Source organism: Penicillium coprophilum (assembly GCF_028826855.1).
Source record: "Penicillium coprophilum strain IBT 35676 chromosome Unknown utg000002l_segment0_segment1, whole genome shotgun sequence".
In the NCBI taxonomy this organism is placed as follows: domain Eukaryota; kingdom Fungi; phylum Ascomycota; class Eurotiomycetes; order Eurotiales; family Aspergillaceae; genus Penicillium; species Penicillium coprophilum.
This window is the reverse complement of record NW_026622722.1, coordinates 2449219-2473616: the sequence shown is the minus strand read 5'-3', so window position 1 is coordinate 2473616 and position 24398 is coordinate 2449219. Positions and strand designations below refer to the sequence as shown.

The 24398-nt window shown below is 49.0% G+C and overlaps 10 protein-coding genes across 10 annotated transcripts; 3 read left to right on the top strand and 7 right to left on the bottom strand.

The window, feature by feature from the left end:
- Nucleotides 1–701: 701 nt before the first annotated feature.
- N7500_002994 (thiolase family protein) lies at nt 702–2005 on the top strand (the record flags this gene model as incomplete). The annotated part of the gene is made up of 3 exons (XM_056674140.1): nt 702–752; nt 806–1732; nt 1790–2005. 3 exons carry the CDS (start codon nt 702–704, stop codon nt 2003–2005), a joined length of 1194 nt encoding a protein of 397 aa, XP_056534665.1.
- Nucleotides 2006–2888: 883 nt separating this feature from the next.
- On the bottom strand, nt 2889–4127 carry N7500_002993 (lactonase family protein; the record flags this gene model as incomplete). Its single annotated transcript, XM_056674139.1, has 2 exons — nt 2889–3693; nt 3766–4127. The coding sequence occupies 2 exons, from the start codon at nt 4125–4127 to the stop codon at nt 2889–2891; spliced, it is 1167 nt and encodes a 388-aa protein (XP_056534664.1).
- An 847-nt stretch (nt 4128–4974) lies between these two features.
- N7500_002992 (uncharacterized protein) lies at nt 4975–5333 on the top strand (the record flags this gene model as incomplete). The annotated part of the gene is made up of 2 exons (XM_056674138.1): nt 4975–5109; nt 5169–5333. 2 exons carry the CDS (start codon nt 4975–4977, stop codon nt 5331–5333), a joined length of 300 nt encoding a protein of 99 aa, XP_056534663.1.
- A 472-nt stretch (nt 5334–5805) lies between these two features.
- N7500_002991 (glycoside hydrolase family 76 protein) lies at nt 5806–7306 on the bottom strand (the record flags this gene model as incomplete). The annotated part of the gene is made up of 3 exons (XM_056674137.1): nt 5806–6387; nt 6453–7144; nt 7207–7306. 3 exons carry the CDS (start codon nt 7304–7306, stop codon nt 5806–5808), a joined length of 1374 nt encoding a protein of 457 aa, XP_056534662.1.
- A 2291-nt stretch (nt 7307–9597) lies between these two features.
- N7500_002990 (uncharacterized protein) lies at nt 9598–10387 on the bottom strand (the record flags this gene model as incomplete). The annotated part of the gene is made up of 2 exons (XM_056674136.1): nt 9598–10191; nt 10271–10387. 2 exons carry the CDS (start codon nt 10385–10387, stop codon nt 9598–9600), a joined length of 711 nt encoding a protein of 236 aa, XP_056534661.1.
- Nucleotides 10388–10733: 346 nt separating this feature from the next.
- N7500_002989 (Alpha/Beta hydrolase protein) lies at nt 10734–12745 on the bottom strand (the record flags this gene model as incomplete). The annotated part of the gene is made up of 6 exons (XM_056674135.1): nt 10734–10865; nt 10940–11000; nt 11061–11145; nt 11269–12318; nt 12389–12563; nt 12629–12745. The coding sequence occupies 6 exons, from the start codon at nt 12743–12745 to the stop codon at nt 10734–10736; spliced, it is 1620 nt and encodes a 539-aa protein (XP_056534660.1).
- A 788-nt stretch (nt 12746–13533) lies between these two features.
- On the top strand, nt 13534–15348 carry N7500_002988 (uncharacterized protein; the record flags this gene model as incomplete). Its single annotated transcript, XM_056674134.1, has 2 exons — nt 13534–13627; nt 13775–15348. The coding sequence occupies 2 exons, from the start codon at nt 13534–13536 to the stop codon at nt 15346–15348; spliced, it is 1668 nt and encodes a 555-aa protein (XP_056534659.1).
- Nucleotides 15349–16194: 846 nt separating this feature from the next.
- N7500_002987 (uncharacterized protein) lies at nt 16195–17265 on the bottom strand (the record flags this gene model as incomplete). Its single annotated transcript, XM_056674133.1, has 3 exons — nt 16195–16221; nt 16276–17063; nt 17121–17265. 3 exons carry the CDS (start codon nt 17263–17265, stop codon nt 16195–16197), a joined length of 960 nt encoding a protein of 319 aa, XP_056534658.1.
- Nucleotides 17266–17796: 531 nt separating this feature from the next.
- abaA (transcription factor AbaA) lies at nt 17797–20297 on the bottom strand (the record flags this gene model as incomplete). Its single annotated transcript, XM_056674132.1, has 3 exons — nt 17797–19565; nt 19623–19799; nt 19859–20297. 3 exons carry the CDS (start codon nt 20295–20297, stop codon nt 17797–17799), a joined length of 2385 nt encoding a protein of 794 aa, XP_056534657.1.
- Nucleotides 20298–21354: 1057 nt separating this feature from the next.
- Nucleotides 21355–24261, bottom strand: mrd1 (RNA-binding ribosome biosynthesis protein MRD1; the record flags this gene model as incomplete). The annotated part of the gene is given in 5 exon segments (XM_056674131.1): nt 21355–21577; nt 21597–22570; nt 22622–22894; nt 23150–23935; nt 24034–24261. The coding sequence occupies 5 exon segments, from the start codon at nt 24259–24261 to the stop codon at nt 21355–21357; spliced, it is 2484 nt and encodes an 827-aa protein (XP_056534656.1).
- Between the last annotated feature and the right edge of the window lie 137 nt (nt 24262–24398).

Sequence of the window (24398 nt, the reverse complement as noted above, 5' to 3'; positions counted from 1 at the left end):
AAGCCTACGTCTACGATCTACACATATCTAACTTTTATAGAAAGTGAGCAACATTTACTGTGAGAGGGATGTACGAGATGTGATTTGACGTCGCACATCAATGAAGAATGCTGCATATGTTGATTCTTCCAGATGGCCGAGCTGCGCGTGTTATCTCTCCTCTAGTCCTCTTGCACCAAGAGCTACATATTCAGCTTTTGGAGGCCCGGAACAACCAGCCAATTCAGGTACATAAACTCCCACGGACTAGAGCCTGAGATGTACTTAGTCTCTACTTGGATGCCAATCTTTTGGCATGATTTATAGGGTGATCTACAGACATTGCTACTCCATCGATGTATGCCTACATGAGTTCAGCGAGACCAGTGGGCTAGAATCAGATATGCAACAGCTTTCTGCAAGCCCTTGGAAGCACCCGACTAATGACATTCAATGATACTTTATTATGACGCAAAGGCAAGAAAGTGAGAACAGGTATATTCTCCGCCGAAGTGAACAGTGATGTCTTGGCACGGTTGATCAGACCTACAGATACACCGGAAGCTACTCCATCAATATTTACCTGCATGAGATCAGCGAGACTGTGCAACATATACATCTCCAAAATTTTTTGCCCAGTGCAAGTTATCCGGGCTGAGGTAGGGCATAAAAAGGAGATTGGGCACACTTGATCATTATGGTCCCACCCTGACAGCTACAACATGATGAATCCGGTATACATTGTTGGGGCCGCGAGGACCCCCATCGCACGCGTGAGTCTAGACGAGCTCCCTAGGACTTTTGAACTGTCATTCAATTGGTGTAGATTAATACGCAGCTAGACTCTGTCCCAAGCACCACACTGGGAGCCATAGTGATTCGTGAAGCCCTCCATCGCTCACATGTGCCCCTTGATTTATTCTCAGATGTTTACATGGGTCAAGTGCTTCAAGCTGGTGTTGGACAGGCTCCTGCAAAGCAAGCTGCGATGCAGGCTGGGCTGGCACCAGATATTGAGGCTACCACAATAAACAAAGTATGCGCTTCTGGGATCAAGGCCATTACATGTGCCGCCCAGAATATCCAATTGGGTTATGCCGTTGCTCAGGTAGCCGGGGGGATGGAGAGCATGTCAAATGTTCCGGGGTACTTGACAAAAGGAGATAATTGCAACTCCAAAGAGAAACAGGTGATTGATGGTCTCTCGCTTGATGGATTGACTAATGCCTCAGATGCCCGGTCCATGGGCGCCTGTGCCGAAGCTGTTGCTAAGCAAATGGGTATCTCCCGTGAGGACCAGGATGCCTATGCCTCCGCCACCTATAATCGGGCTTCTCGAGCGCAGCAGAGTAATGTCTTCCAAAGAGAGATTATTCCCGTGTCAGTGGACACGACCAGAATATTTGACACCGACAGCCTTCCCCATGAGAGCCTCTTTGGGCGAATTCGTTCTTTAAAACCCGTGTTCGGCCCCGATGGCACGGTCACTGCGGCGAATGCCTGCCCACTAAGTGACGGCGCTTCCGCAGTGGTGCTTGTAGACGCAGAAGTCGCCAGTCAGTACTGCCGGGAGAATCGAGTGTTAGCAAAGATAGTGGCTTACGCCGATGCCGCCGTTCCTCCGCATGAGTTTGCTCTGGCTCCAACCAAGGCCATTCAGCTTGTCCTGGAGAGGGCCCAAATGTGTGTTGAACAGATCTCGTTATGGGAAATCAACGAAGCATTTGCGATCGTGGTGATAGCTTCACAGCAGGTGTGTCAATCCACGATCAGAACCCAAATCGCTTCATCTCACTGACTTCTTGATTAGCTGCTTGGCTTGGATCCTGATACTGTTAATGTCAATGGGGGTGCTATCGCATTTGGACATCCGTTGGGCAGCTCAGGTTGTCGACTTCTAGTCAGTCTCTTGCACCAGCTGGATCACGATCAGTATGGCATTGCTGCTATCTGTAATGGGGGTGGGGGTGCCACGGCTGTGCTTATCCAGCGAGTCGAGGGCGAAAGTCTGGGTATCTCAGGATAAATATCGACCCAAAGCTATGCATTCTGAAGTCTTTGGCACTTTGAATAGTCGTGGCTGCAAATTGTTCACTTGCCAATTCTTTTTAGATTCAAACACTGCACGATATCCTATTATCTATTCTTAGTAAGAGTAGACGGCCGCATATACGGCCCTCTGATATCTTTTCAGCGGTCTTTTCTGCGGGCAGCTCGGATATGCCTTTCAGAAGCCCCTAGATAGTGTTACAATCTTTTAGACTTATATGTAGACGGCAGCAAAAGGTGGGAAATAGATGGTGTTCATAGATAGTAATGACATGGTGTATTACCACGAAGATGAGGGTGACACAAAACGGCTCACATCAGATACGGAGAGTGAAATTCAGCCGGCTGTACAAAATAGATCACAGGTGCATCATTCTGCGTAGTACGTGATATGCCAGGTAAGTCCTATGGGGAAGGATCTGCGGTGCGGGAGAATTATGCGGGCTACGGGTGGCGAGCCTGAAAACATGCATGTTGTCATGACTGAAGGATGGAGGCTGATATTTCCATCACTCTTTGCGGAGTGGATCGGAAGAATTGTATCGGCAATTCATCTATTCTATTTTCCCGCAACCTCGGGACGGTTATTGATTGACTTCTCATTAGTGGGCGCCATGGTATCTCAGGAGGTAGAGGGTTTAGTATCAGAGCTATAGCGACCAAACAAGTCTAAGTAGGAGCTCTCTAATCGAACTTTTCTAAACCATATCCGGTTGTAATATCAGGTGCATTCTACATAATAAGTAACTCTATATAGAGTGCCAATGTAGACGAATCCCTCTCTTACCCCGAATAGGCAACCGTGACACTTACCATAATAATGTTCACGCTTCCTTGGAAATCGAGTTGATTTGAAGAGCTCAATCTTCCCATATGATGCTACCCAGCCCTGTTGACGAATTACTAGCCTGGCCAGGCAGTCCAACCTGCAAGTTGGCGACTAGTTTGCCGAGCTTTCCATTCTGTGGATTCCTTCTGACAATGGCTACATTCGATGAAGCCTGGTTTCCAATAGCCACCAGAGTACCCTTCTTATTGACAACAAAAGTGCGGGGAATGGTGCCGTATGAAGACGTGATTTCACTAAAGTTCACCGTGCCATTGGAAAAACGAGTCAAAGTCGATATGGAATCATTTGGAGAGAATCCTTGATCGAAGCGAATTGAGGCATAAAGAGAATTTCCACTCATAGCGAGCTCCGCTGGTGCACCCCCGGCCGGTAACTGTCCGCCTGGGTATGGCACAAAGGATTGGGTTTCCCGGAACCCGAGACAACCAGAAGGCAAGTAAGAGACAACGAACGAATTAAAGTGGCCGCCTAATTCACTAACAGTGTAAAGCATAGTCACTGGAGCGTGTGCAGGATGCTTGGGGTTGGACCTCCAGAACAATCCGTGTCGCGGTCCACTCCCAGCGGTGTAATTAAGACTAGGGCACGAATTCAGATGCCCCGTGCGCTTGTTAATTGCGTACACACGAACCTGGTCGGCGCCCAAATCGGGAACAAGAACGAAATCACCAGTTGGATCGAGGATCACCTGGTGCGGGTGCGGTGCATCTTGCTGGGGCTTAATACCGGGCTGGGGTATTTGGTAGCGGAAGACTTGCAAGGGCTCTTTATCGGAGCGAAGGGGTAGGGCAAAGGTCGAAAGTGCAGAGCCGCCACTAATAAATGTTAGTTTATTTTTTTATGGGTCGGCCTGCCCGTCTGGCTTATTCGACATCAAAATCACTCACTAATGCGCAACGGCCAAATAATTTTCGTGCCCGTGCTCTCCGCCATACATGATACTGTGGACCGCGGCACCTACGTCCACAGTCTTTGCAAGCTCCGTCAGTTTCCCATGCTGATCCACAGAGTAGGAGCTCAGGGAGCCATTCATAGTCCCATTGCCGGAGTGGTCAGAGCAATAGATTGTGCGCGTGGATGCATCGAATGTAAGCCAACTAGGAGCATCACCACATGTTTTCAGCGATGAAGAGATCGAAAGGGAGTTTGCGCTATCAAGAGAGAGTGTGTAGATGTTGCCGTCGTAGTGAGTGGCATAGAGGTTGGTGGCAGCTACCAGGGAGACAAAGAACGGAAGATAGCAAAACATGGTGGGACTGGAGATGGCAAGAGAAGAATATATTGGGAGAGGGAGACCTTGGCTCTTATAGGATTCCAACTCCAGTTCTCTTCCCTCATCGAGATGCTGTTCTGGTTTCATAAATTTCCCCGCAAATCCCCGGAAACAAGTCTTCCGCCTATCAACAGTCCCTTGATTAGCCTTATGGAGTTAGAATTGGCTCCACTGAATTACCCATTCTGGAGATATCCGATTTGCCGAAGAGTCAAGCAATTCCCTTCATTGTGAGGCGGGTCGGGTCGGCCTTTGAACAGGGTGAAGACAGGCAGTTAGGGTTTAGACTGACTAGTCCCAAACAAGAAATAATTGATGACGATCTTCATGACATAATGGGTTTGTGCTTCAGGTGATCAAATGTCAACATATGTGATTGATGTGATTGATGTGGTTGATGTGGTTGATGTGGTTGATGTGGTTGATGTGGTTGATGTGATGATGTGGTTGATGTGGTTGATGTGGTTGATGTGTAAACTGCCGTAGGCCTAAATGTTGATTTGGTGAAATACTCCATGCTAAGGGTCTGAAGTACAACTTGAGGTTGGTCTATATAATCTATTATTCATTTGAATCACATTGCTGTAACTCAAATTTTGGGCTCTTATTTCACACAATATACACCAAATGAGGAGGGGAGGAAGGAAGGTATGCCAAAGTTGTTTGCTATCAGATCAGGATATAAATTTGATCCTTGATCTCAGTCCTCAATACTTTGCTTCCTCCTCTCCCTAAGTTCCTTAATTCAAGAGAAAATTATCCCTCGCTCATTCCCATTTACATCAGACAAGCTCATAACAGCAACTGATCATCCGTCTTCGCCATGTCTTCCAATGAAGTCACCAAGGCTACGCCTACCAAGAAGGCCCTTGCTAAGCCTACCCCAGACACTAGTCATGGATTACTGAAAGAGAGGCTCGAGTTTGTACTTACCTGTATCGAGGTGACAGGAACTAAGGTAACTTGTCTCCCACTCATCAATCACTTCTCGGCACTGATATGAGTGTCATACCCCAGATCGACTTTCCTGCTGTCGCTCAGCACTACGGCATCTCCACCAATGCAGCAAAAAAGCGTCTTCAGCGTGCCAAGGATTGTGTCGCTAGGCTTGTGGAGGCTAGAGAGGCAGCCCTACAGGATGAGAATAAGGCCGTTGAAACCACAGAGGATGAAGAGGCCTAAAATACAAACAGAACAAAAGGAAGAACAGCAAGACATTCATTGTGATATGGTGCTGGAATTGTAGCTCTCTGATGCATACTTGCTCTCCTGTTCGTCCAGGATCTCTTTCTCCTTCGGTGGCTTTTCATTACATGATACTCTCTAGGCTTTGCCCTCACACTTGAAGGCGCAAGTCTAGATAATGTCATCTACTAGATGTAACAAACGAATGTTCTATTTATTTGTTTATCATCTAGATCTACACTATGCGAGCTTTTATGTGTTGAGAAAAAAAGATAAATATCAAGAACATGTACTGGACTCCAGATTGAATTATGGCCACTGATTGTGCTTCAATTTTGTTTGCTATTGGATAAATCTCAACTATAAATAGGTTGCTAGCGCTCAAAAACAACGCAAAAAATCCTCAAACTCCCAAGGTATCAAAAATTCAAATGTACATGTATTTATGAGCCTTTTCATTGGAGTAATTCTATTGGCCTCGAAGCATGAAATATACAGACCCAATCCAGAGTATAATGAAAAGCGCAGTCAGGAATCCCGCGCCAACCCTATCACCTGTCGTGATAGGTTCAGGTCCCACAGTATCCTTTGTATTGGTGCCCCCATGCGGGTCACTTCGGGATTTACCACCATTGTCGGCATTGTATGGGCCCTGGCCCTTGAAGGGGACCATGACGGCGTTGAGGACACCCAGAACAGACATCTGCTGCTCCAAGCCTGAACTCCCATCCCATTCTGTCTTCTTCGTCCAGCGAACTCCACAATCCGTCCCATCGTTTCCACCAGAGCATTGTTGACCGGCGGCGACAGCGGAGCTCTTGAATCTTGCCATTACGTCCGCGGTGACATTGGAGGGCACAATCAGCGACATGAATCCGAGCCATGAAGTAAAGTAAGCCTTGAAGGTCTTCTGATTACGATCGCATTTGTTGATCGGTTCGCAGGTGATATCGGATATAATTTGCTTCCCACCAGATTCTGGGAAAAACTGTTCGGATGCCCCAATCAGTCCTGAAACACCTTCAAGCCATTTGCTTTCGGTGCCGTTCGTCTATGAACTCAGTTAATTTTGATACCCCGGTTAGTCAACATGTGGGTGACAGGGGGTGGACATACGTAGTTGTGCATATAACCCGCACCGGCGATATACGTAGCGTAATTATAAGTCCATTGATGATCACCGTGATCCTTACAACTGGCAGCGACAGAGGTGGTATCGGCGATAACCCAGTTCTTCCTCAACAGCGGCGTAGAGTGACTCCAATCCCAGATTTTCTCGGCCCACTCGGCATATGTCGCATTTTTGGTGTATAGTGCCAGACGTGCTGACAGCTGGAACAAGCCACCATTTGAGATAGCATTTTTCAGCCCGTATCCGTTCTGGTAAGGCCAAATTTGCCATCGCAGGCCTCCACCGCAAGTGTTCATATCCCAGCGAGGAACCTGTCCGTTGAAGACACCCTCGGCCAGAGAAACCCAGGAGGCTTCGCCGTCTTTTTCGGGGAAGTTCAGCTCTCCGGCCGTTATCGCTGCTAATCCCCAGAACACTTGATCGTCGTTGCCGAGGTATTGGGAGTAGTTGCTTGGGAAGAAGTCGTTTTCGCCTTTTTGCCAATACATGCCTTCCTGGATGGCGTCGTTGAACTGGCTGTCGCCTGTTAAGTACCAGTACTGAATGAGGGTCATGAACATCGAACCACCCTCCCACCAGGTACCGTCCATTTTACCCGGGATATCTTTCGAGTCGCGGTCATCGTAGAACTTCATCATGGTGGTAGCGACGGTTTTGGCGGCATTTTTGAGGGAGGCTGTCGGAAAAGGTAGATGTAAGTCATTTGAGGTGAATAGCTAGAGTATGAAATGAACCTACTCTCATCTTCGGGGTTAACTTCAATTGCGACTGCATTTTGTACGATAAGGCAAGCCAAAACAGTGGCCAACAACCACCTAGAAAGGGTTATAGACCTCATTTGACGCGACAGGGGCGACCGACATCGGAGACATCGGAGGAAATGCATAGGACTGGTAGATTTGAGAAAGAAATCGAGTGCATCGAGGCCAGGAGGAGGATATGAGTGTTAATCCCCTGGGACAAAAAGGTAATCATTTAGAACCCATCAGATTTATGAAACCAGTCACTTGGCGTGCCATAGCGGGATTATGTACAAAGCGATCCAAAACATTGGCACAACCAATCCTGCTGCCTGACTTCGTTCTGGATGCAGATGCCCAGCTTTGCTCAGCCCAGTTTTGGGACTCTTGGCGTTGAATTTTCCTTTTGTAGTCATGCCAAGGCCCCCTCTTCCCGGCGTACCCGTCAAGCGGTTAGGGGGGAAACGAAACACTTTAACTGGATGTCTTCTAGCACACTTTGGAAGTCATAAGACATGGTAGTCTGATTGATCGGGGAGAAAGTCTCTGGGTCTCTCAGATTAAGGGGCTAGCATGCCAAGTCTTTTCCGCTGCGCGGAGTGTCACGCGGCGGTAAAGTAGTCTTGGCATCTCGAAAACATGAATTTGCCGGTATTTTTAGTAGCGAGACCTGGCATCGCCACTCTGCTTCTGGCCTGGTCTTTGTTTGAAGCTTTGTCCCATTCGGGTGCTGGGGAAATCTTCTGAATGTGAAGACCCATATTTATTGCACATAGCTATACGGAGTACCTATACTCCGTACTATGTACACAACGGCCACATATTCTAGCACTTGAAAATTGGCGAAGTTTGAGGTAGTGCTACCTCAGTATGTAATTAGTCATGTTGTTCGTTTACCTAGGTACCCCTTTGAGATATCAGGCGTCAGGTTTGGCCATATATAATTGTATAATTACTATCATTTCCCTTGTCCTGCTCAACCATTTCCAGCGGCTATTTAATTTTACAGTCTAGCTACCTAGCTCAAGTTCTTTATATAATGCTTTGTATAACCTTCTAGGACATACCATGAAATGATACCCTTTGTTCGAGGTATCGCGAGCCAGATGTAAACAAAGCGACCGCGACCACTTATATTCCTGCCCGACTTCCTTGTGCTTGGTGAAACGTACGCCCGGGACCTTGGTGGAGAAGACCTGTCGCGCTCTAACTCGTTGGACCCAGTGATTCTGAGCCCAGGTCATGCTCGACCTTATTCGGTATCGATGAAATCCGCTTGTGACGTGTGCTTCGTGCGGCATCCAACGATCACACCCTGCTCCTCCATCAGCGTCCGTTGTATTGACGCAGCTTTGGGGATCGAGAACAATGCAGCAACCTTGACCATAGGAAACACCGGTTCATACACTATATGTTCTCCCAAACGACTATAGATGAGCGACCATGGCATCTATCACTAGCTTGGCGTGGGTGCCTGCTAGAACTTCCGCCAAATCAAACTCCATCCAGTATACTGAAAGCTCCCCCCATGAGATTCTTGGCTTAAGATAGTCCCAGCAGACCTTGTCAAGGTGGTCTCTCTAGCTGGTTAGCCTGCTTCAGGGTGAGGGCCTCTCGCGCAAGGCCGCAATATTGTGATTTGAACGTGCAAGGACCACGCCACCAAAAGATATGGATCGCACCCATGTAATCAATAGCACATGGGATTCATCTGTGCAAACTGCTATCAAATGCGAAATATGATTGTGCTTGAGAAATGAATAATTGGCCCAAGTGTGAAGTAGTTCGGTGATGGGAATGTTGTAGGAAATGAGCGGGGAGAAGGTTACAAAGAAAACTATGAGACGAGACTGGTGTGAAGGAAAGCAAAAGCTAAAGGGCTGTTGGGAAGGGATAAGTACCATGCTCATTCTGTATATGATTGACAATATATACATGTAGTTGGATCTGATCGCCTGGTCCACCCATCCGTGGGCTCTCTCTGCCCTTTTGCGGTCACCAGGAACCCGCCCGGTGGTATGCAAGTCAATTGCTTGATATTGGGGATATTGAGACAGTCCACATGGCATTATCATCCATGTTGACCCTGTAGATGTCATGGACCGAGGAAGCTTAGGGTGGTCATGGCCGGCAGACCAGACCGAGGAACCACCATTTCCAAGCAGACTATTTATGATTGCAGATCGATCAAAGCAAGCCACGGCTGTGGAATTTGGTGCCATGAAGGCAATTCCATCTGCGCCTTCAGCTGGCCGCCATCGCAAGGAAGTCTTTCTTCCTTTGGTTTTGCTGTCTCTGCTTCAGCCGCTGCAGTGTCCAGGAGGAAAAAGGGCCATTCCTCTCTTATTACCCTATAGGCAACAAGAACAGGCCAAACCCACTCTCCAACTCAAACCACTGAGCTCTTCTTCTCGTCCAATCCCTCCCCAGGCTCCCGAATACCACCACCGACATTTTCAATCTCAGATCCATTCTCACCAGAATCCCGCCCCTCATTCTCAATCTCAATACCCATTCCCTCCTTCCACATATTCACCAAGCTTGTCGCGCCCATGCGCCGATTCTCTTCTTGGATATTAAACTTGACGCCAGCGCCGATAGGATACTTCTTGCTCGAGAGCGTATCAGCCAGTTCTTTGAGCGGGATACCGGTCTCCTCGCTGATCAGATCTTCATAGACTGGGTTGTTTTTAAAGAGGTTGTAGGTGGAGTAGAAGGGGCTTCGTTTGAGGGCGGACGCGTGGTTGTGGCGCGAGTGTTGGATCTCGAAGGTCAGTGAGCGAGGGGTATCTGGGGTTTGATTCGTGGTTGATGTAAATGGAATAGAGGTTGTAGGGTGAGATTTAGAGGCGGAGGTTGATGTGGATGTCGGTAGAGGAATTGTTATGGGCGAAGCTGCTATCGCGCGGTCTGCTGCGTCGGCTGTATCGAAAATCGCGACGATAGGGCGGTTGGGGTTTGGTGAGGTATTGGTTGTGTCGTACTGAGGAAATTATTAGATCGTGGCTTGTCTTGATGGTAATTTAAGAACGCCGTGCCTTGAGGTTGCGATATGTTAATACATCTCCGAATTTCTGGAGGGCGCCTAGTAGCAGCTTGCTTTCGGCTAGGTTCTTTGGCATGGGATATCCGGTAATGTGGACCTGCGCGGTCAAACGCGCTAGAGTAGGGGACACCATTGTGTTTTATGTTGGGAAGTCAAGACAGAGGTTTGGAGAAAAATGGCGGATCGAGATCGGCTTGGCGGAATTGCCGATGTATGTGAAGGTGCACAGCGGCGAGCCTGATGCCTGATTTTCCAGTGTTGGTGCCTGAATTATGCCTGATTTTAGACGGAAATAGACGAAATTGAATGACCTGAATTACTATAAGAGACCTGATTTAGTATAGTATCTAACCTTGTTCAGCCCCTTTTTCAATAGGAAAGAGATTAGGTCTTTCATATAGTATGAGGCTATAGATCGCTAGACTTTGATGTGGCGGCACTAGCGAATACCTCCCCCTTCTCCGCAGCTTTAACAATTTTTAAACAGGGTTGTCTATGAAAGGTATGTGCTGCTGTGGGCATGTAATGCCGAACGGTGGAACTATGCCTTGAAGGTATGCCTGAACATGTCCAAAGTAACAGTTCGAGGCACCCTGGTCGATGACTGTATGCTGCATTCAAGAAAATCGTCCCAGTAAGCCTAGGTCCTTGTTTGAGATGGCTGTGTGATTTCTTGTTAACTTACACCAACGGCTTCTTGCAAAAGGAGTACCGATCCTGTAAATCGAGAAGACATCTTGCGCGCCCTGCGAAGAGATAAAGCCAATTAGCGACATACCAGACGAGACAAATTGGCTGAAACGTACGATTTTAATGGCGTTATAGGGTCGACGGTATTACTCGCAAATAGGATCGGGAAGGACGTAGGCGCTTTGAGTTCGCTTATTGGGCCTACATAAAAAAGAACTGGTCAGATTTTACCCTCAATGCCGATGTTTACTTCCCCGAAGATGAAGTTTGGATTGCGAAAGAAAAGAGAGAGATGGAGAGAGTGTGAGAAAGAGAGCTGCCTACCTTGAACCACCATGCTATCAGGCAATCGCGGTCGAAATGATTTGCACAAGATGGTATCCAAGAAGATAGGGTAGATATCACCGGTATACTTGCTCTTGGAACTCGTGTACTCGATGTAACTCCTGAATTCTTCGATGGTAGTAAGCTTGTTCCTATGATACGAATCGGCACACTGGATGACGAGACGGGCATCGGATGTAGAAGTCAAGCCGTCAAACATGCCCACAAGAGCAGACGCGTCCCCACGCTCGAGCTGATGTAGGGCATCGGCCATGGCGGGGAATTTCGCCAGTGGGGCGTAGATAGTGTTGAGGAAAAGAGCCTTCAGGTCTGATAAGGTGACCAGTGTCGGCAGATCTCGAGTTTGGACTGCGCTTACCGGGACCGGATGGTGCTGAAGCTGGTGGATGATGCCGTCCATTCTGGCCATGATGTGAGCTGGCGTGGGTCCCCAGAAGGAACACTTTTTAGGACCTGCGGAATGACAGAAACTCGAGAACTTCTTCATGGCCTCGTCCATTTGGTCGACGTTATCCCTCCAGTCATTGTTGTAATACTGCTCTGTATTTATAACCCCGTCGAGTACCATTCTCCCAACCCGGTCAGGAAACATGGAAGCGAAAGTGCTGCCGATGACAGTGCCGTAGCTGATACCATAACACCACAATCTGGCGTCTGATGGTGATTGACCGGCCACCTCAGCCTCGGCTTCGATAAATGTGAGCAGATCATGGGCAACTGCCGGTGTAGTCACATAATATCCGTGAGGTGATTCCTTCTCGACAGCATTGTTGCACCACTCTCCGTAGATAGAGCTTGAATAGTACTGTTCTTCAATTGATGTTGATGAGATGTCAGTAGCGCCTGTATTGTGTAGTCGATTGAAGGCTAGTCTTGCTTCTACGTTCCCCGAGAAACAGTCGAGATTCAAATTGCTGTTGTTCACGCCACGAGGGTCAAAGGAGACGAAGTTGTACTGCTCTCCGAATATTTGCCCTACGAGGGACCGGTATGTGAGGAGGAGGTCGACACCAGAACCACCTGGGCCGCCTAACAAAGTGTTAAACCAGTTCAATGGGCTCCAAGTGACTGTTTATGATTGGCTCAATTGAGATCTTACCGGGAATGAGTACAATGCTTGGGGACTCGAAGGTAGCATTCTTGCCAGCCAGTTTTATAAAAGCGAGTGACGTCGTACCAAGACTTCTGTTTGAATGATCCAAAGGGACTTCCAGTCTAGAGCATGTGAAGTCATCGAAACATGGTGTCCACGTGAGATTGGACGATGGTTCAATCTAGATTCCTAGTCAGGAAGCCTGAAAGCCTTAGGGGATGTGTTTCGGCAAAGTTCAAGACTTACATTGTCAAATCCATAGACCATGCCTAAGCCATGCCAACTGTCAGCTTTGCATCCCAAGATGAAAAGAATGAGTCCATTCACAAGTCGTTTCAGGTGCATCCCCAGAAGTTTCCTCATTGGGATTTAAGTGATGTTGCTTGCAATAAAATTGTGATATTTGTAATTGGAGCTGGCATACTTCGATATCAGGGAACTATTTATACCAGTTGAATTGCCTAAGAAACCTGTCAACCAGTTTTGCCAGTTTCAATTGCTCAGCTTCTTAGGCTGCCTTGTTCCCTCTATCCACTCCCAATACCTATTGTGCATACTCTGGCGCTCCGCTTGTACGAACCAGCCAATATCGCCACTGGTCTTAACTGGGGAGGTTAGCATAAGTCCTGACCCCATTGTATTAGTGGGTATAAGGCTTCAGTCTATTCTCAGGCGTGATTGACTGGACACGCCCGTGGACCGTCCACATAGATAGTATACTCTAGAGACCCAGAAATGTTTGGCACGTATTCACCTCACCTATGTAAATGGTAGGCTTGAACCAATGTAGTCAATCAACACTTATAATAAGCACTAGTCTCATGTAATATCCTGATTGGTTTCTGTGTAAGCTATTGCTCCCCGCTTGTACGAACTAGCCAATCAAAATGTATCATGACACGGAGTCATCGGCAGGAAGTACAATGATTGGTTTCTTTTTTTGTATCCTTTCTCATAAGTGTGCGTCAGGTCGCAGATGAATCCCCCACCACCATACGAATGGTCGAGTAGATGAAACTCAGCAAATTCGATCGGTACCTATGTCTTGCTTTTCGTCAATTCCGTGCGCAATTGGCGGCTTATAGGCCATGGTCCCGGGATTGTCCTCTAGTTGAAAAAGAGCATACTGCAAACCTTGGCCTAACATCAACATGATGGACGAAATCAAGAACGTGAATACCAAGACAGCCAATCAAGCTTGGAGACGAAAACCTCGCCAGTTCGCTCCAAAGTCAAGATTAGGCTGTAAGACTTGCAAGTGAGACTTGACTCAGAGCGGTCAATTGTGTGCAAAGAACCAAAAACTGACCCTCAACTTCGATGCATGCCTCAGGATCAGACGAATAAAATGCGATCTATCTCGGCCTTCATGCTTAAAATGCCATTCCACAGGTCGCATCTGTGATGGTTATAGTGAAATACCCCTTGCCTTCAGGACCGAGAAGACCGAGATTGAATCAAGTCATTATCACAACAAGAAGGCCGACAGCGCAGAAAGCTTCAATAGTTACCACCCTAGCACCACTATCAGTGCATATCAGCCAAAACAATGGCGCGCAAAATGCCATGGCCTCATTACGCAGAATCTCGGACCCTTCATGATCCTACCAGTGACTGGGTCCGCCCAGACAGAAGCAATGTGTTTTTTCGAAGATATTTCGATCAAGCATTTGAATGAATACCACCCCTGCGAATCATGGCGAAAGACTCTTATGTTCTTCTCTCAAACAGTGCCGTCGGTGCGGCATGCCGCCATTGCTCTGGCCTTGATACACCGAGAATATCTGAACCGCGACCCTAGCGATCGTGTGCATCGACCACAATCTTCGGAAGGCGGGTTACCGGACAAGGCTCCCCTGCTTTACTACAATCGGGCCATTCAACTTCTTCTAAACCAGGAAAGTGGTGATAGCACCCATATAACAGCCGTCACCCTTTTGGTCTGCTATCTCTTCACCTGCTTTGATCATCTAGCAGGCAACTACGTACAAGCACTTAAGCACCTGCGCGGAGGTGTCGAGCTCTCACGCAACATCGATGAGGCTATACTGAACAGCAACATTACATATGACAATTCCAACCCCCCGGGGGCTCACACGCTTATCTGTCAAATCACAAGACAAATCCGCCGTCTCGATAGGCAGGCCGCAACATTTCTGGTCGACTGGACTCCAGCTGATATCCAGGAAACACTTATGTTCCAGCTTCTCCCTTCCGGCAATACCTTTCAGTCTCTCGACCAAGCCGCCGACCACCTCCAGGTCCTTGTCGCTTGGATAATGAGACTGCACAACACGGAACAGCAAATTGCCCTGATGGGTCAGGTGCCGTCACCTTCGTCACTAAAGGATATCATCCTCCGGCAGTTGGAAACATGGTCGAATCTCTTCCAAAACATACTGCAACAACGCAGCTCTTATGAGATAGATCCTAAGACTTACCCGCTCATATCACTGCTGCGTCTACAACATACTGTCGCGTGGATTTTCCTCAGTAATGACGGTCCGGGCAGGGAAATGGACTATGACAACTTCCTGCCCCAGTTCCAGCAATGCCTGGCCTTGGCAGACGAGATAGCGGCAGCACATGAGCGGTATTCGGGGTCGTTAAAGCCGAGATTTACGCCGGAGATTGGAATTGTTCCCGTGCTTTATATCATCGGGATCAAATGTCGACATCCTATGGTCCGACGCGAGGTCTTGGGTATCTTGCGACGGCAACCGATACGGGAGGCGGTTTGGGATAGCATTTCTGCTGCCAGGTTGGTTGAGCGGGTAATCGAGATTGAAGAGGGGGGGCTCAGAGAGGGACAAATAATACCGAGCATGGAAGAAATAGCTGTGTGGCAGAGGATCGAGACTTTGTCTTGGGTACATGTCGTCGGTGGACAGTCTGCGGCCAGGTTGGATATTACATATACGTTCTGCGTGCGGAAAGGAATGCATACCGAGTCTCTCGTGATATAGCAGATAGCAAAGCTTGTCATCTACCAGGTTATATTTCAGATTCGTTTTCACGAAGTAGGCCTCTGTTTTCTCTCTGCTGTCTACCTACCAATAAACCAATAAAACTAAGGAGGGAGAGAGAATTTCTCAGAAAAAGACATCTGGGCAAACTTTTCGAGAAGACCACTGAGAAGACATCACAAACCGTATTCGCGACCACTCTTTTTACCATGCCATCAGAAGACTGGATAGGGTATTTATGGCCTCCCAAAGCGTCCAATAAGATGATAAGTACTCCTAGATACATGATTTCAAGCCATTGAATTGCCTTCTCAGTGCTCCTCACTACCATACGGTATATTTAGCCTTTTGTAACTATAGTTGTCATTGAGGTTGACCAAGTTAGTATCATTCTTGCTTAGTGTACTGTTAAAACGACCTTTCTCTCGACTCTCTATCCTTCGAATCAACCTGACTTGCGACGTTCATATCAGGTAATTTCTGACGTTTTACATATAACCTGTTTGTATCGCTAGTTTGAGATATCAACGGTTGTAGGGCCGCAAGCCTTCTAACGACAAGCCCTAAACCTTCCAAGGCTGCGGTTAAATGCTCTTACGTAATCACTCGAGTGCACCCGGGAGGCCCGGCACCGGTCCCAGGGCCCAAGGTATGATGGACCTTGTGTACGGAGTAGGTAGGAAGCCGAAGTTCCTGTCTAATATGGAAGATGTGAAGATATGGAAAGAAATTGAAAGTGGTATGTTTTTATTTAATTTATCCAAGGCATAAAAATCGTCATAATATTGCGGAGAATTCTCCCCTCTCCGGACACGGGATTTCTTCCGTCTCCTAGTCTGGACACGCTTAGAAGATGGGGATTCCAAGGCCGTACTAAAAAAAAACAGTCAGTATCAATAATCAATACTCCACAGAAACCAAACTTACAGCAATGGGGTCGTTGAAACGAAGACCCTTGTCCAGAGCACTGATAGCCTCGAGCTCGGAGGCCTCAAGGTCGAAGTCAGTGACGGTCAAGTTCTGAGCAAGACGGGTAGGGTTGTTGCTCTTGGGAATAACAGCGATGTTGCGCTGAGTAGACCAGCGCAGCAGGACCTGGGCGGGAGTGCGGTTGTGCTTCTCGGCAATGCTGGTGATAGTAGCGTGCTCGAAGAGCAAAGGAGTATCCTTAGCGTGCTTGAGGTCAAGCTCGATGAAGCTGAGAGGACCGAAAGAAGAGTAAGCAGTGACAGTGAGACCCTGCTCCTGGGCGTAGTCGACGAGACGGGTCTGGGTGAGGTAGGGGTGGTGCTCGATCTGGAGGGTGGCGGGGCGGACGCGGGCGTAGCGGAGCAGATCCATCAGGAGCTGGGCGCTGAAGTTGCTGACACCGATGCTGCGAGCGAGCTTCTTGTCGACGAGGGTCTCCATGGCGCCCCAGGTCTCGTGGATGGGAGCGTTGGCGAGCTCGATCTTACCCTCAGCGGTGGTCCAGCTGGGGGGGTAGCGCACGGAGGGGTCGAGGTACTTCAGGGCAATGGGGAAGTGCACGATGTACAGATCAAAGTAGTCGACGCCCCAGTCGGCGAGCTGTTTGCGAGCGATGGGCTCGACCTTGTCAGCCTCGTGGAAGCTGTTCCAGAGCTTGGAGACGATGAAGAGCTCCTCGCGCTTGACGAGACCATCCTTAATGGCGCGGGCTACACCCTGACCGGCTTCGACCTCGTTACCGTAGTCTGGGGTTAATGGTGTTAGTGTCAACTAGGGCTGGGTTCGGGGAAGGGTGACTGTACCGCAGGCGCCATCGAAGAGACGGTAACCGGCTTTAATGGCGTTGTAGACCTGGTCGGCACAAGTGTCATTGTTGACCTTCCAGAGGCCGAAGCCCACAAGGGGCATCTCAAAGCCGTTGTTAAGCTTGACAGTAGGAGCAACCATTGTGAATGTAGTCTAAATGAATCTAAAGAAAGAAAAAAACCAGAAATTGGGGCATAGAGGGGTATATAAGTATGGACCCCGCCGGTAGTATTTGAAATATCTCCAAGACATACAGAAAATGTCAAGGTCCAGGCTAAATCAGCCGAATATAGCTCAATTGGTCTTTCCATAGCCTCCCTGTGGCCTTCGTTGCTGGAAATCCCCAGAACGGCCCCACCGGTGAAATTGTTTTTTGCGGCTAAAGTGGTTGATTAGGGGGAGTTTAGCCGACTGGGACTTATTTTATTGAATAATAGCCAAAGGGAAGTAAATGATTGGTATATAATAACTCCGATTATCAATTGTTCCTGTTAATTCAATATTGCAAAGTGTTTTTCTCCAAACGCCCAAACATCCCGACTCCCCCCGGTTCCTTGATATTCCCATGCCACAGAAGAAAATAAAATCACAGAAAATCAGAAGAAAAAAAAATACAACACACAGTGCCAGGATGATTAAGGATTATCATTATGGTTTTTGTAATTTATGTCGTTATACTGCATCCACCGTGGCGTTATCATAGCCCGCACCCGCATCAGGGCCCGCCCCATGCATGCTGGGACCATTAGACATGCGGCCGACAATCTTATCCATTAGGTCCTCCGATGGCAAGAGATTGTCGAAATGGTGTGGCTGCGAGTCGCGTGACGGTCCATGGTGCTCCGCCTGGTAGGGAAGATGGTAACTCCCGGCGCCAACGTCTCCGGGAATGGATGTGGAGTGCGCTCCCCATGAGGCCTGGCCATGACTGAGATCATCAAGCGACTGGGGGTTAGAGCCAAAGAAGCCGTGGAGCACACTGTTGCTATCGTGCATGTTCACGCCGTGCTGTTGAGGCGGCACGTAGTGGGATGCTTCGTGGCCCATTGTGTAATTCATCCCTGGGTGGGAGAGCGGCATGTCATGTACATTGAGCATGACTGGTGCACCGCTGGAGCCGTGCAGGCTTGTAGATGGGATGCTCTCGGGAGCGAGGCTGGTGGAAAAGGAGTCCAGCACAGAGGTGACGGCGATTTTGTCATTGAGTCCATCTTCGGCTTTGCTGATAGAAGTCATGAAGTCGAGATGATTGGAGGAATTAAAGAGATTAGCCACATTATCGTGGGATGGTTGGTACATGGGCCATTGTGAGTGGGATTGACTCGGGTGGTGGATGAGATCATGAGGCTGAGGGGCGTGGTAGACACCCTGGTGGGACGGTTTGTTGAGGAGAATAGAGTCCAGGGAAAGGGGTGGAAGATCAACCCCGGTGGTTGGGCGCGGACTGTTAGTTGTAGTCCGATCGGGAGCCGGAATTAGTCTTCTCCAAGTAGTAGTGCCAACTTCGCCGGGCCCGGTTTGTCGGAACTTCCAGACCAGGACGGCCATGCGCTTGCTCTCATCGCCGTGATGACCTTGGTATTGATTAGGAATATGGCGAGAGCTAGGCGAGGTGGCCCGGAGCTCTTGTACTGCAGACAAGGATTGGAAGAATTGACGGGTATTCTCGGCAGTCTCGCGAGCATTTTGGGGGTTCCCCGAATCCTCGGCCATACGCTTGTCTTGAGTCAACCTAGTGAACATCTGAGCCCACCAGGATGATTCGAAGAGAGGCTTGACCTTGGTTGACTGGGTTTTGGGTAGGTCGTGGTAAGACTCTAGAATCTTCTGGCTATCTTCGTAGACATACGTGCTGCAGGTCCAATTGTCCATCTGGCTGACTCCCAACACATCGCCAGCAGTAGGGTGACCGAAATCAAGGTCAAGCTGGATTCCCAGTCGTGATCCCGTGGGAGGGAAGTCGTTCATGAGCTGAAGGTCCACTTCTAAGAAGATGATCTCACAGTCCAGAGGGTTGTTGATGTCATCCACCATGGAAGCCAGGTGGGGGAAGGAGGACCGCCACCCACTCAAATTCTCAAGGGCCATGGGCGGTTGACTGGGGTGGTGCAAATTCCCCTGCAGACGAGTGTATGCATGCAATGCCTTGTCTATGCGGTTGGCTTGCTGCGGAGCGCTGACCCACATGTCGAAGTTAAAGCCATGAATGGAGCTAGTAGCAGTCTCCTGCATGTTGGAGCCAAGGGTAAAGTGTGGCGGTGGGAGATCTCCGGCATATGGCTGCATGGATCTCATGTGGTCATGGTATGATGGCTGCGTATGATTGCCGTAGTGGCTGGGCGCCGATGGGTGCTCCACTGCCGTTCTCCATTTGGGAGCGGGTGCTGAGCTATGCACACTCGATGATCGCTCTGGTGATGCCTCACGGACAAGTCGCTCCCCTGACATAGTGTATTAGTAAAATGGGACGTGACCATCATTCATATTCAAGAACTCACAATCGGGATCACCCTTCAAGAAAGAGTCGAGGACCTGCAGATGGCTTGACACCTGCTTACGAGTTCTCCGTTTGCCAGTCAATTTGAAAATGTACTCAGCAATCAGCTCGTTGCGGCCATACGACTTGCCCCGTTCGGACCACTTTCTCCGACCCATGGGAGGATTTGCTTCGAGGGCTGGAATCAGTTGTTAGCTTTTGGTCAATGTAGGAATGGCCATGGTGATGTCAACCCACCTTGCTGGAAAGCATCCTCCAACTCATCAGCCCACACTGGCTCTCCATCTTTCCCGGTATCACGACGAGGACGATCCCGGTACTCCAAGTACTTCTGGGACCTGAGGTAGCTGCTTCGTGCCCGGCGAGACTGAGAGTTGGGTCCAACCGAGTGAAGTCTGCGAAGCTTCCGTTGGTGAAGCCGAGCGGCTACATGCTGCTGATGCAAGCTAGACGGCGCCGACAAGGGTTGAGGAGGGTGAGGGGCAGGAGGATACTTGAAGCCAAGCTGATGGAGTTGATCCTCACGAGCAGCGATATCAGCATGAGCCAAATGGTCTGAATAAGACTGGACATTCCCAGTGGTATTCTGCAAAGCTCGATCAGAATGGGCGCCAACAGGATCCAGTGATGGCTGGTTCTGAGTGACAAGGCACTCCGGTTGCCAGTCAGTAGCCATGGGAGGGTACCAAGGACGGGCTTCTCGAAAAGAATGACAGATTCCGATGAGGAGGGGGACTGAGAGGCACCGTCAAATGCTTACTGCCTGGCAAAGAACGCAGCTCAGTCACAAACAACGACCCAAAGAACGCAAGATGTCAAGAGAATGTAAGAACCTGGGAAAGAGAATGTGAGAGCGAGCAAGATGGTGTTTATATGGAACCATAACTCCCCTTTGGAGAGGGGTTCTGTAGCCCCAGTAGCAACATTGCTCCGCCAGGTCTGCTTTGCCTGGCCTACGGTCCCTCGAACGCCTTGTCCATACTCCTGGCCAGGTCATAGTCCTGGCCCGCGCACGTCCAGGCGTCGTGTGGAGAGCAGAGGACCAAAGGACAACGGCAAGCTGACCTTGCCGCAGCAAATCAGGAGTCAAGACAGGGCTCGATATGAAGGGAAGTTGGTCCAGGATGCAAGGGGTGCTCAGCAGCACGATCCAGTGATGAGTGGGTCGGAGATTTTGTGCAGACGAGGTGACCATGAACACGCATCGGTTTGGCCAAGATCAACAAAAAACGACAACAATCAGTGGCAATCATGGCGTCGCAAGAATGTTTGGTGGTCCAACGAGATTGTCTTCTCGCACGGGACCTGGAATGCTTGACCACCGGCAGCAATCACCGCCGGAATGCAGGCTTGGCTGATCTCTGTTGCCGATAGTCCTGCGTGCCATCAGAAGAGTAGGCTGAATACGGTAAATTGACCCTACGATCCAAGGTGCAGTTTGGTCGAAGTTGTGGGGAAGAACCAAAAAAAGTGTTGCACAGTAAGGTAAAGTAGGGTTACAGTTACGCCTGGATCAAGAGGGCACGAGACGCACGAGGACGGGACTGCAGGTAATTGACAGCCGCAACGAACGTGCTCAAAATTATTCGGGGTATCTTTTTATTGCCATAATGTAGGCTATGGTAGTATGCAAGTAATCGTACACGGTACATTAATCCACCTTTTCCCTGCAAGGGGTGTTAACGAGCCAATCCATGGCCGTATCCTTGTCAAAGGGAGAAGGGACCAGGGCTTTACTCTTCCTCCTGCCCTCCTACAGTGAACTTCTTGCGCCCGGCGCCTGAAGTAAGCTGTTGAAGCTTGACCCTGTCCATCTGCTCTCCTACCTTCTTCTCTAAGCGCGCAAGCTCCTCCTCGGGATCGACGGCCTCCTCGTTCACGAACTCCAAAACCAATCGTCTCCCCAGGAGATGCGTGTTCTTCAACGCGTCCATGGCATTTTCCGCTTCGCGGGCGCTTACAAAGTCTGCAAAACCCGAAACCGCGAGCGGTGTGGTCGAATTTTTGAGGAACACGTACAGACCGAAGCTGTCCGTAAGCACCGAATAGAGATCTGATGTCCTTTTTGGTAGCCTGGAACGGCAAGTTCTTGATGATGATTTTTGTTCTGCGCGCCGCGACCTTCTTCGCAGTATCTTCGCGTCTTCGCTCCTCGGCAGCGTCCTTGCCCTTGTGGGAGGCACGAATGAGAAGCTCATGCTGATCCAACTTGTAGCCGTTCATAGCTGTCATGGCAGCCTGAGCTTGACCCTTGGTTTTGAAATCCGCGAAGCCGAATCCCATACTGAGGGTCTGTCCTGGTCGCTTGGGATCTGGTTTGGTCTTGATCCGACCGGTGATGAAGCCATCCAGAGATCGGAACACTTCCAGGAACTTTTCATTGGTGGTGGAGAAATTGAGGTTCTTTACGAACAGTGTCGTGGTTGCTACGCTGTCATCAGGCTCATCCGCGGCAAATGTGTCCGCAGTTGAGAACCCTTGATCCTTGCCCCGGGTCTCTGGAGCAAGTGCACGCGGAGCTGCTGAACCATCGAACAAATTCTTCGGCGCTTTCTCCAGGAACAAGATGGAATCACCCATCTTGCGGTATGCCATGCCCTTGAAAGCCTTTTGGGCCTCATCTGGTTGCGCAAACTCCACAATTGCAATGGTGCCACTTGGTGGCATTAAGAGTCGGATGATCTTGCCATATGGTTCGAACAGACTTCTGAGCTCCGCCGATGTGACACCATATGAGAAGTTCTTGACTAGAATAGCCGTATTACCACGTTCACGCTGCTTGAAAGCATCAATATTCACCCCGTTCGAGGCAAAGTAGGCTTTCGTTTCTTGAATCACATGCGTTTCAGCATGTGCTTGCTTCACGGCAGCATCTGAAGAGGTGGGGTCAAGTAGTTCAGATTTGGAGACTCCGAGCGTTCCGGCCACTGATGACATTACAGCGTCGGCCTGTAACAAAGTCAGTCTCAATGCTTCATTCATGGTAGAAGGTCAACTCACGTTCATGTATAGGGAGTTCCAGCTGAATGAAGACGAGCCGGCGTTTTGTTTCCGCTTGATCTCCCGTTGTTTTTTGAGAGGAAGCTTGGATAATTCATACTCGTCAATCTTGTAGGTCTTCTTCGCAGAAGCAGGCAAGATATGGAGCAGGCGACCCTGGAAATGTTTTCCATCGAGGGTCTGGTAAGCATCAATCGCCGCATCGGCATCGGAGTATTGCACATAAGCAAATCCTTTGCTAGTCGTGGAGCGGGTGTCAAAAGCAACATGAATCTATATCCAATTAGTACTCAAGGTCATTGAATATAATTTGTGTATGTGTAAAAATGGGTTGGGTTGGCTCTTTCAGATAGTCAAGAAGCATCTACTAAAATATCTTGTCCTAGTAACATCATATGCAATTTGCATCAGATGTCCCTATCAGGAAAGTCATCATACGAGCACTCGTGGCAAGCAGGCTAAAAGCCAGCTAGCCGGTGAGAGAATTTGGGGCAAAGTGAATAAGCAAGAACAAAAAAAAGTACTAACCTCGTCAATCTTTCCGAACCGTTCAAAAATGGGTTGGAGATCCGATTCTGTAGTGTCGTATGCAAGATTTCTGAGGAACAAACGCGCGGAGTTCCGAATAAGATCAATATTCGGATCTATAGGCGTTGCCTCATTGGTGCTGTCAACGTCAGTCGTGTTGGGCGCACTTTTCTCAATAGCCGCAGTGCGCGATTCCTCGTCACGCTGCGGCGACTCATTGTCAGACGAAGGTGGTGAGGCAGCTCTAGTCACCGCAGTAGTGGGTGCGGTGGCCTTCTGCTGATCGAACTCATCTTGCTCTTCCTCATCGAGAAGGCCCAACAGACGACTCGTCTTTGATCGTAGCCAGTCTGCATCAGATACAGGTGCAGTTTCCACTTCAGGTCCCGCAAAGTTATCCTGTTCTGGTGTTTCTTGATCCTCCTTTTCCTCACTCTTGTCAACAAGCATTGGCTGAGGCTGTTCAGGCTCTGCTACCGTTGGATATTCCTCTTTCTTCACCTTTTTCGAGCGTGAAGGCAGCTCCTGCAGCTCCTCTTCTTCCTGTGTGGGTTGGTTAATAACAGGAATAGTGTCCACAGATGGCTTGATCATTTCATCATCATTGGCCCATGTCCGAGTTTTTGATGACGATCCCATTAGAGAAAGATACTCCTGTAGCTTAGGGTCTGACTTGTTCTCGCCATCCCTCTTGCGCTTGAGTTTGTTATCCAACGATGCATCATTAACATTCGTGGTATCACGTCTTCGTGTGGGGTGAGCATCCTCGGCGTCATTGGAATCAATCTGCAATAATACGGGTCAGTCTCAAGACCACCTTAATTGGTCAGCGTGCACAGGCGAAAGGAGGGTGGCTGAAGCAAAAGAGCGGAGAATCGACATACCGGACGAGCGATGTCTACAGCAATCTTTGACATCTTCATGTATGTCTTGTTGAAGTGTTTGACAGCTTGCTGAGCAGCTTCATGGCTCTTGAAGCCGACGAATCCCATCCTACGTTTGGGTAGGACATGAGCATCGGTGACTTGAAAGCGAGTAGCAAAGTGTTTTTTAAGCTGATCATTGGAGCATGTGGGTGGGAGACCACCCACGAACACTCTGGTGCTCTCCATGTTGGGAATTTGCTGTGAGTGTGAAGACTCGAAGTTTCTATGAGAAAAACTTTTTTTCTCTTCTTTCATAGTGCCGCGGGCGGTCTGTCAGGCGGTCTGATTGCTCTTCCGGCAATAAAGATACCCTGGCTTCACGT